Genomic DNA, 12,136 nt, shown 5'->3' on the forward strand with positions numbered 1-12,136 from the left:
ATGTGTGCAGTTATTGTTATTAGTAGTTACAGGGGACCACTGGCCGTTTAGTATTTGGTAAAGAACTTTCTGCCATAAATATTATTAAAAATGGACCCTCAACAGCTGGCACTAATGGTTGCTTAATGTAATTACGATTTTATAATGACTTATTTCCTTTCTCGCCATCCAAATTTTCAAGATACATTTGTTAAAAACAAAGAATCTGCTAATGAAAAGAAATTTACAAGAAGAAAAATAAGAAAATCAAACATTTGTTTAATCGGTTAAGCATTAACGAGAGGTATGTTTGATTGAGTGATACCATGGAGAAAAGAACTTAAGCATGGTATGCAAGAGATTCCACCAAAAACTAGGCCTTCATATGCTACAAAAGGAAGCATATTTACACCACCGAGAGATTAAATATGAAGGCCATATCACAGACAAAGAATTTGAATCCAATCTATAATTAGAAGCATTCCTCTATAAAAGCAGAAATTTTTCACTCTTCTCTTCTTAGATCATTGCCTTGCTCCTTCTTCACCTGAAGTTGGTTGTTGCAAAGAGTTACTGGCTGCAGTAGGAGTAGCTTCTTCATCATGTGTCTCTACATTTTCATTTCTTTCTGATGTGTGAGACTCATCAAGGGATTGGCTCATGGTAAACGTCACAGGTCTTACATGTTTTGTTTCAGAAGAGTTCTTCAGTGGCAGACGGCAAACTGGGCAGGTAGATTGTTTTCTCAGCCATATATCAATGCAAGAAAGATGAAAAGTGTGGCCACATTTCGGCATGATACGCAAAACTTCTCTTTCTTTGTAATCTGCCAAACATATTACACACCTGCAGAACCAAACTAAGTTATATATATCTATATCTATATCTATCTATCTCCTCCTTGCAAGAGCTTAATAATCTATCAAAGTTGTTTGTATATCATGTGCTATGAACAATGCTATGCAGTAAGAAATTGCTGCAACAGTTTGAAATCTTCTGTCAAGGAAAACATGAGGAACTTGTTCTCTGTGACCTACAATTGAGAGACTAAAACTTAACTGTGTGTGTTCAAGGGAACTGAAAGCCTCTTGGTTGAACTTCAAAGTAGGGATTGCATCAAGCAGAACAGGTTCTGATTCAGGGTCATTAACATGATGTTCTGGCTATCAGTAAACAATGAAAAATTAAAATCTAAAGCAACCAACCTTCACAGTATAGAATCACAAACTAAATTGCAAATTAGACAAAGTCCATTCTCTTGTGATCCACCATTTATTTGGAGGGTCCCGAAACATTCAATTCATGAACTTTAAATTATACGAAGTATTAACAATGAAACTTGTTCATGACAGAATTTGGCTAGTGCTAAGTTGTTAAATGAGTTACAAACGCTGCATCGGAACCCGAATGCAGTGTGAATACTTGTAAAGATTTGGTTTTTGACTATAAAGATTTGGTTTTTGACCCAGCTCAATGGTGTGTCGTGTGGTGTGATGTATTTACCCGACCCCACCAGTAAGATAAGGCTTTGTAGTTGTTTTTGTCATTAACATTGAAAAAGTCTCGATTACGAATTGGATTAGAACATCAGCATAATCTTATCATGACAAATGGCAATTAACTTAAGGGGCAATACACATTTAATGATACCTATTTCCAATTCCCAACATCTGATTAAAAGCTTAGAGACAAGCCACAGATTTACTTTTTAGAAACAGAATGCAGCATTTGCATCAGAATCAAATGTTAGAAGGAACAAGTAAAAATCGCAGCAATCATCATTCCTCTTACACTAAGTACCGGATCAGAAAAATAACATATGAGTCGTGACCAAATGAAATAGAGATTACAGTATTGATAGAAGTTTCATAGAAATTGAACAAATCACGCAAAATCAAGCCCCGTTCACTGGCAAAAACAGGAAAAGGGGGAAGGAAGAAAAAGGCACAGTCGAACTTACCTGTTCAATATCAATTCTTGATTCAATCTCATACACCATCCGAGATTCAACACCTCCTCTTAGCCTTCCACATATGATTCTGGTGCAGACAAACACAATGAAAGTGGCACTCATGCCAAAGCCAATGACCGTGGTCACCAAATTGGTACCTGAACCCAACATCTCCAACCCAAAAACCAATCCACACACACACACGCACGCGCCAAGTGATGCAAGCACAACAAACACACCCCTCAAGCTAGAAGCAGGAATAGCGACAGAAGCAGCACCACAGCATATAGAACACCGCCACTTCACAGATTCTTCAACCCAAACGCATGATGGCACCCCAGACAAAGTCCACACTTGACAAGTCGGAACAGACAAGAGAAGATAAAAACTAAGAAAAACACAGAAGAAAAGAGATACCCATGTCAGAAAAATGGAAACTTTAGAGCTATTCAGAGGAAAAGAAAAGAGATGGAATGGAATCACAGTGGCTTTGGTGTGACTCAAAGGATGGTGGTGGGGGAACAGACAAGAGCGTGTAGAGAGAGAAAAAAAAACTCTCTTATTTTCTTACTTGGGAATTAGAACGGTGCAGGTGGGGTCCACTGCATGAGGTGGACCCTCACAGATGTTGGGGATTTGTTGATCAGACGGTTGAGAGTGGCTGTCAATTTTTCGGCGGCAAAAGATCTTAACGGTAAAAAAAAAAACTATGAAAGAAAGAACAGCACTGGATTTTGAAGATCTGACAATTCTCAAACTTGTTTAAGCTTAAGGAGGACAAGATTTGATGTTCTGTCCATTTCTCTTGTTACATCTTTCTTGGAAAATCATTCTGATATGCAACAAAGTCTTTTTAAGAATATGACTTAACATACACTAAATGCACCTTCCATTGTTACTACTATTTAAAATTAATTGTTACTTTTAACATAGTAATGTGTTTAAAAATCATACTAATTTATATTTTTTAATAATTGATATTTATGTTTATATTTCTGATAGACAAAACAATGATACTATGTAAAAGAGAAATATGTATAATTAATATTTAAGATATGATTAGATATTCCAAGAAAACATGTATAACTAACAATCATGGATTACATCTTTATTACTCTTTATTTTTGTTTCTTATTTGTATCCTTCGTAATTAATTTTAAATAAAAAAAATACACATTCCGTAAATCTTGCATTTTTAATATGTTTACAATTTTTTAAATTAATGTGATTTGGAAAAATGTATATAAATTCCTCATACATATTTAGTGCAATCTATGTTTTGGATAATAACAATAAAATATATGCATGTAAGGTATTTCAAATAATTAATTAAACAGCAGCATGAATAAAGAAAAAAGAAGAAGAAGAAGAAATATTGAGAACAAACTCACTAATTAAGTCTCGATCTCAATGTATTTTATTCTATCATAAGAGTTATGTTTTAAAAAAGCTATAACTAATATAAAATAATTTAATAATATATTTTTTCATTTATCCTTGAAAATGTCATCAGAGATTATGTATTTGTTCAATATTTGGTAAACTATTGACTATTATTGACAGAAATAATTAATTCAAACAATTAAAAACTAATGAAATGCTTAATAACAATTAATTAAAAATAAGGTTATGTTAGTCTTCTGTGGTTTTTCCCTCATTTTTTCACTTTCTCCATTCTAACACTGATGTTATATCTTTGTGTGTAAGAAAGAAATAACAACAAAACCACCAAATGCATCGGTAACATCAATTCTTGAGGATGAGCTGTTTTACTTACTTATACTTTACTTTACCTCGTGCTTTGTCTCTTTGTACCACTCCATATACTTCCCTATTTCTTTTCTTTTTTGGAAGTGAAAAATAAAACACTAAAAGATTTTAATAATCTCACTAATTAAGGAAAGTAATGATGTTATTCACACGATTTTTTAATACGACGTTCACGTGTTACTCATCTTTGGTGCATAGGAAAATTAGGTGTATAATTTAATTTTAAGAAAGAAATATATTTTTTCTATTAAGAATAAATCTTGCTTTTATTAGGTTTTATACTCAAATCCCAATCATATTTATCTATGCTTACATTACAAATTATTAAATTAGAATTTTCAAACGTGATAGGAAAACCATCTTTAATGCTATGTTTTGTTTCTTTGTTTTTTCCTAATTACCTTGATTTTTTTTAAGTATAAGTGTTAGTATATATAAATGACTTTTTGGGGAAAAAAAATTGAGATCCAAGTTTCTATGTTACTTATCGTTTTTAAAATAATTACATTTAAATGTAAATTTTTTTTTTGCAGTAACCGATCCCTATATGAAGTTAAAAATAAATGGTGTTCATATTGCAATACCGTTGAAGAGTGAATGGTGTTCATATTCAATCTCAGATTTATATAAAATTAAATTAATGGGATTCTTATCTCAATGCTTATCATCACTGTGACTGTGTGCTGTCTTAATTGCCCAGTTTTTATTGTCACAAATTGCCACCAAAGTCAATCAATTTAATATTCTACTAATTACTTTTAATCTAACGTACTGCCATAATTTTTAATTAACATGTTATAATATATATATATATATATATATATATATATATATATAATATATATATATATATATATATATATATATATATATATATATATATATAATGTAGAAATCTGTAACGAAAAGCAGAGGCTGAGAAATACTAATTCAATATTTTCAATTTCCAAGGTTGAGTTATTCTTCCATACTTCTGAGCACTTTTCGGATAAAGGTAAACAAAGTAAGAAAATGTTGATTTGATTTTCATAACGTGATTTATCATTTTTGTTATTAGAGAATAATGGTTTGTATATTTTTTTCATAGGTCAACATTGGTTTTTTAAGAAATAATGTTAATTTCGAAAATTAGTGTCATTTTATTTAAATTACTTTGATGAATATTAAAGAGCGTACCACTTGATAGTTTTTGTGATGCAAAATAAGGGGGATTTTTTTTTTATGGTTGATTTGGACTATCTTCAATTTCACACACCTTTTAAAATCATATATTTGTTTTAATTATGGTTACGTTTCATTATATATTTTTTAAAAAATATATATGATAACGATCTAAATACATTTGAATTTTCGCCCTGAAGCGGTTTCTTTCAGTTCTGTGATATTTTTAAAAATGCAACCACATCGAGAGATATTGTTGAAATGCAAATAAATATAAGAAACTAATACAATAATACACATAACTAAATTCATTGTATGGAAAATATATATTAATAAATAAAATATTAATGGAAATATTACACAATCAAATAGACATTGTTCTTATATTGATTAATCTGTATATGAGTTAGATTTATGTATTTATTTTTTTAAAATTCAAATTGACCAATTTTAAAACATGAATTGTTTGATTTTTTTTATTCAAATCTTTGAGTGAGAAGGAATTAAAAATACTGTAACCCTGGAAAATAATTTAAGTTTTATGTCTAATTATAATACAAAATGAAGATCTTGATTTATTTTGAAAAGAAATAACACAAAAATATAAACAAAATAAATTACTTTTCCATTAAAATTGTAAATAAAACCTTTCCATTTATATTATCTTGTCAAAGTTTATACTAAGCATCATTATACACTCTTACACATCTCAACTATACTTCCTTCCTAAAGCTCATTTATATTATGTTTCAAATATTAATATTTTTAAAAGTATATACTCAAGTTTTATTTAACTATTTCAAAATGTACATTAAAAAATTGTTATTAACATATGAAATATTTAATTTTTATTATTAAACTTTAATCAGTGACTGTATACTCAACAAAACAAAAACTACCATAATACATTAAACTAAGATTAATTTTAATTATAAAACACCACATTTTGTAATGAAAGATAATATAAAATGAAGCTTTAACACCCCCTATGTTCCCATTCCACCAACCCCTAGTTGACCAAATCATGGACTTGTGTGAGCTTCTCAATGTGTCATGTGACAAAGAAAAGAGAAAAATACAAACACCAGCACTTAGCTCAAGGAAAAAAAAAATAATAGTTCATGAGAAAAGACATGAACCATTAATTAGGGAAGAGACTAGATACTTTCTTCATAAAATTAATTAAACTTCAGTGTCAATAATAGTCAACACTATTTTTTGAAAACGATATCCACTTTCTTCCAACACGACACTCTTTAAAATACTTTTCAGATTTTTAAAACTCCTTTTAAGATCTGACCACTATATATGGTACCAAAGATTCCTTCTGTCAATTGCATGAAAATGGAAATTATAATTTTGGTTGCATGAAAAAATAGATATATTAGGTGATATTTCATAATGATAAAACTTATTGAGATAAAATCTTTAGAAAAACCTTAGTTTGATATTAAGAAAAAGTTTATAAACACATCATAAATCACTTTACAAATTCTTTTAAATGTTCCCTAAGTACATTACATTAAGCTAAATGGATTGTGACATCATATAATTATGACAGTTAATATTTGAGTTATTAAACATTTTGAAGTATGACATATCTATGTACTCTTTCTCTCTAAATCCAGAAAAATTATAGGCAAGTGGGGGAAGATTCAATATAACTACTTTTGGTATTGGCTGATTAATAATTTATATGATACGGTGTTGCAAAGCCACAATAATGCTTAATTAAAGATTTGAACATACTATGTATCATTTTCGCACACCAAAAAACATGTAAACATTGGAAATTTTATATTGAGTGGTGACGATATATATATAAATGAGATATATATACTTCTCATTTAATATAATAGTTGTGTGGAATTATATATGCTTTTCGCAATAGGATGAGGATGATGTTGTGAGGAAATGTTCCTAAGTCATGGCTTGGACTAGTTATCATTTTTATTAATGGACTTTACTTTTGTATTTAAAAAAAATTGTGGGGAATTAAATTGAACAAGAAAATCTAAATTTTAATAATTAAAGATAAAAAATTTCATATTCATACGAAAAATATGTAGATATAAAATATTTACTATTTTAGTTATAAGTTTGTTGAGATAATATTATTAGGATTAATTGATTTATTCACGAGATATTATTTAAATTCTTATCATAATTTTGCTTTTAAAACAAAAAGTATATATTTATATTGTCTTTAACCGTTAAGGAGTGAACTTCTAACATATTTCTCTCACGTCCAGGTATATAGGTTCTAAGTGACTTTGATATCATGTTAAGGAGTGCATTTCTCAATTTCAAAAAATTAATTTTGTAAGGTCATGTTTGCATCCCACTTATATATTAAGATTGTCTTTATCTTTGATCAATGTGAGACTTTTACCGTTAACTTTAATTCAAAAGCATTTTAAAAATACATTTTCTTCCGCTAACAATATTATTCAATATTGATATCGATAACATGGATGTTCTTTTTTCTAAAAGAAAAAGTCATCTATATTTTCTTTGTATCAACATATTTCCTCATAATTATTGATTGATTTATGAAATCTCCTTTATTAGACAATTGCAAAATGATCCACAAATATCGATTTTTACAAATTTTATACATTTAAAAGGTTAAATCTTGAGTCAAAACAATATACACAGAAAAACTAACAAAAACTATTGGAATGATTTTATATATATCAGATTTAGAAAATGAAATTAATATTAAACTTGGCATGAGAAAGTAGCTAGCAAGATGCATAGAATGAGCCAAATTTGTTGAGTTTCTGAGTATGAAGAAGTACCATGACCCAACAGCTTCAGTAGTTGGAGATTCTGAGTGTAAATGGATTGTACTTCAATTCTATCCAATGCAACCAACAAACATAAATAGTTGTTGGTTCCATGATCAAAGTAAAGTATCTTGCTCTCATGATCCAAGTGAGTATCTTGCTGTTTTCTCTTTTTTATTTTCTTCTTCAAGGGAAGGGAAAGTACTTCACTCCATCATACTTTAGTACTGAAAAATCAGATTCATGAAAGGACATAAATATATTAAATAAAACAAATATCTGAACTTGGAAGGAAACATCATTAACATGCCCATAAAGATGGAACTGTTTTTCACAGTGGAAGATGACAAACGGGGCCACTCCAACCCAAAACAATGACACACTTATTTACTTTTGGCCTTCTAAACAACTTTCGAGATTGAGATTCATGTTTTGGATGATTACTCCTTGTCACAGCCAGGCACTAGCAATAAACAAAGGAAAAAAAAAAGAATACTTCAGATGTATTTTTCCCAGATAAAAAAAGTGCTTTGATATGATTTTATTACCTAAAAAGTATTGTACTTTCTTTTTTTCATCTGAGTCTCAATAAATTTTCTATTTCTTGGGTTCACAATTTAGTCCTTGTAGAGATTCAATATGCTTAAAATTGTTTTCGATTTAGATGCTGGGATTACATTGCCGTTTAAGTTAAAATTTTATACAAAGATGATAAAATGGATTGAGTTTAGTTGATCAACTTATCTTTATATATATATATATATATATATATATATATATATATATGTTTTCTTTTAAGATTGACTCAATATTGAAAGCATAAATGCAGAATATGATCTTAACAATCAATCATAAACTCATATACAATATCCCATATTGATAATCATGCTGTAAAAAGTAAACGGAAGCGTACCTGAATTGGCCATAACGATAATATGAGAGAGCACTAATGATATAGTGATCTTCCTCTCGTAGAGCACCTTTATTTCCCTTTGGTTTTCTCTCTTGATGGGGATAGGGAGAAAGGAACAGGAAAAGTACGTTATGACTCTATGTGTGCTCTCAGAAAGGGATTACGACCATTTATAAACTGAATTACTTAAGTTTTAGTATTTCTAATTTGGCCCCTCATCAAATTAGAAATTACTAACTGGTCTCTACACAATATTTATTTTCATGACATATGCCTTAAGTCAAATCTTTAATTTAGTCAGATCACTTTATTATTTGGCTTTATAAATAATGGCCCTAACACATTTAATTATGTGTCATATATATGCATGACCCAAAATTACTAACAATCTCCCACTGGTCACAAATATATATGTCCTTACAACCTTATAAATGTGTTAGACTTTATGAGCTCAAAATTGCCATTATATTACTCGAGTATACTCCAAAAGTCCCGTCCATTGATTATATCAGTAATTAGAACCAAACCAGTTTTTCATTGCATCAATCACAACTAAAACAACAATGATCATTAATCCTGACACAACCAAATGACATGGATTCATCATGAAATGTGTAGCATGAAAAATTATGTGAAGGTGATCTATATATACACATCTATTTTCAACTGGTCCAAACTTTAACTTAATGAGATCAATATAAAAACTTAATGTACAAAGTGTAAAATTAAAACCACATATATAAATAACCAAATATGTCTGAAAGTTTAATGTATGCATACAAGAAATTAAACATAGAACATAAAACATATAAAAATAACTATCTCCCACTAAACCTCAGATTCCTCAAACTGTAAAACACCCATGTGAGCAACATGCTCATAAAAGACCTTGGGTGGAAGTCCTTTAGTTAGAGGATCTGCAATCATGGAGTTTGTCCCTAAATGTTCTATGGAAATCTGTCCACTCTGTACTCTTTCTTTAACAACTAGGAACTTAATGTCGATGTGCTTCGACTTAGTCGAGCTCCTATTGTTGTTGGAATACAATACAACTGATTTATTGTCACAATATAACTTAAGTGGTCTTTCAATGCTTTCCACAATTTTCAGCCTTGTGACAAAATTTCTCTGCCATATCCCGTGATTAGATGCCTCATAGCATGCTACAAATTCTACTGCCATGGTGGATGAAGCTGTAAGGGTTTGCTTGACACTGCGCCAAGAAACCGCACCACCTGCCAACATAAAAATGTAACCTGAAGTAGATTTTAAGCTATCTTGACATCCTGTAAAATCTGAGTCAGAAAACCCAGTGATCTCCAACTGGTCTGACCTCCTGTATGTGAGCATATAACCTCTTGTTCTCTTTAAATATCTCATGACCCTCTTTGCTGCTTTCCAATGGTCCATTCATGGATTGCTTAAGTATCTGCCTAGAACCCCAACTATGTATGCTATGTCTGGACGCGTACATACTTGGGCATACATCAAACTCCCTACAGCTGGCGCATAAGGAATCTTCTTCATTTCTTCAATTTCCAAATTTTCCTTTGGGCACTGATTGAGATTGAACTTGTCTCCCTTAGCAACTGGAGTATCCCCAAATTTACATTCATGCATGCTAAACCTTTTAAGAACTTTATCGATATAGCTCCTTTGTGATAATCCTAGAATACCCCGAGATCGATCTCGGTGTATCTGAATTCCTAATACAAAGGAGGCGTCACCAAAATCTTTCATTTCAAAATTCTTTGACAGAAATTTCTTAGTTTCGTGCAATATGCCTATATCATTAGTGGCAAGCAGAATGTCATCAACATACAAGATTAGGAAAATAAACTTGCTCCCCTTAAACTTGTGATACACACAATCATCAACAAGATTCATCTCAAAGCCAAATGAGAGAATTACTTGATGAAATTTATGGTACCATTGACGGGATGCTTGTTTTAGTCCATAAATGGATTTAGTCAATTTGCAAACCATATTCTTTGGGTCTCCCGACACAAAATTTTTCTGGTTGCACCATATAAATCGTCTCGTCAATGTCACCATTGAGAAACGCCGTTTTGACATCCATTTGATGAAGCTCCAAATCATAATGTGCAACAAGAGCCATAATTGTCCTAAAAGAGTCTTTTTAATGAAACTGGTGAAAAAGTCTCTTTAAAGTCAATCCCTTCTTTTTGAGTAAATCCCTTAGCTACAAGACGAACCTTATACCTCTCCACATTACCTTTAGAATCCTGTTTGGTCTTAAATAACCATTTACAACCAATGGGTTTCACACCTTCTGGTAATGGGACAAGTTCCCAAACCTTATTGTCTTGCATGGATTTATACTCTTCCCTCATTGCTTCAATCCATTTTTCTGAATTAGGATCCTGTATGGCTTGACGGATGGTGATTGGGTCATCTTCCATCACACCATTGTTAGGATCTTCATTTTCTTGAAGAAATACAACATAATCATCTGAAATGGCACATCTCCTTTCTCTCATGGATCTCCACAAAGGTGCTGGCTCATGAAGCATAGGTTGTTGAGGATCTTGAGTTTGTTCTTCACGAACAACCAAATCATCTTGAGTATGGGGTTCATCAGCAATGTTTTGTGGAGGTTCCAAACTTACTTCATCAAAAGTAATTGTTTGAATCGGTTCTGGAATTATTACCGATTCTTCCTCCAAAACAAATTTCCTAATCTGATCCTTCCCCCCAAACTCAATATCCTCAACGAATGTAGCCGTCTCTGTCTCAAAAATTGTCTTTAATATGGGATCATAAAATTTATATCCCCTGGATCTCTCAGAATAACCAGTAAAGTAACTACTTACTGTTCGGGAGTCCAATTTCTTTTCATTTGGCTTATAAGGCCTTGCCTCAGCTGGACAACCCCACACATGGAAATGCTTTAGACTAGGCTTTCGCCCAATCCAAAGCTTATAAGGTGTTTTAGTAGTTGCTTTAGTTGGTACTCTGTTTAGAATATAAGCTGCCGTTTTTAGTGCCTCTCCCCAGAGTGACTCTGGTAAGGTGGAATGACAAATCATACTCCTTACCATATTCTTAAGAGTCCGGTTTCGTCTCTCAGCTACACCATTCATACTAGGTGATCCCGGCATGGTGTACTGTGGGACAATTCCACACTCCTCTAGGTACCTGGCAAAAGGTCCTGAACGCTGTTCACCTGATCCATCATATCTGTCATAGTACTCACCACTAGGGATGTCAACGAGGCGGGTAAGTGTTGGGTATTGGGCTCCCTTCCTATGTGGAGAAAAGGCCCAAAATTTGAGAAGCCCATGTCTCACTTAAACCTAGTGGAGAGGAGGCTATAAAATAAAGAGAGAGGCAGAACAATAGAGTCAGAATACACTGAAAGCCCTAACACATAGAGGGAGAGGTAGAGGGAAAATTCTGTTCACGTTTTTCATAGAGCTGTCGCAGTAAATTCGGCGCTGCGGATTCGTTCACCGTTGGATCGGGCTGAAATTTTTACAGCAGGTTCGGAACTCATTGCTCTTCATTCTGACCGGTCGGATCTTTGATATGAGGTCTGAGTTGGGAGATATT

At 31.8% G+C, this 12,136-nt stretch overlaps 1 protein-coding gene across 1 annotated transcript; it reads right to left on the reverse strand.

The window, feature by feature from the left end:
• Nucleotides 1–236: 236 nt before the first annotated feature.
• On the reverse strand, nt 237–2,481 carry LOC114182935 (RING-H2 finger protein ATL5-like). The gene is made up of 3 exons (XM_028069746.1): nt 1,940–2,481; nt 1,039–1,142; nt 237–825 (listed from the first exon to the last, which is right to left on the reverse strand). Exons 1-3 carry the CDS (start codon nt 2,099–2,101, stop codon nt 504–506), a joined length of 588 nt encoding a protein of 195 aa, XP_027925547.1. The 5' UTR covers nt 2,102–2,481; the 3' UTR covers nt 237–503.
• Nucleotides 2,482–12,136: the final 9,655 nt, after the last annotated feature.

Source organism: Vigna unguiculata, chromosome 5, assembly GCF_004118075.2.
Source record: "Vigna unguiculata cultivar IT97K-499-35 chromosome 5, ASM411807v1, whole genome shotgun sequence".
In the NCBI taxonomy this organism is placed as follows: Eukaryota; Viridiplantae; Streptophyta; class Magnoliopsida; order Fabales; family Fabaceae; genus Vigna; species Vigna unguiculata.

What these genes read in the sequence shown, in the direction of transcription:
- LOC114182935 (XM_028069746.1), bottom strand. Translation starts at nt 2,101, where the DNA reads ATGTTGGGTTCAGGTACCAATTTGGTGACCACGGTCATTGGCTTTGGC. An exon ending in CAAGAATTGATATTGAACAG is followed by an intron (nt 1,143 to 1,939) that starts GTAAGTTCGACT and finishes GTTTACTGATAG; the next exon opens with CCAGAACATCATGTTAATGA. An exon ending in AGTTCCCTTGAACACACACA is followed by an intron (nt 826 to 1,038) that starts GTTAAGTTTTAG and finishes TTGGTTCTGCAG; the next exon opens with GTGTGTAATATGTTTGGCAG.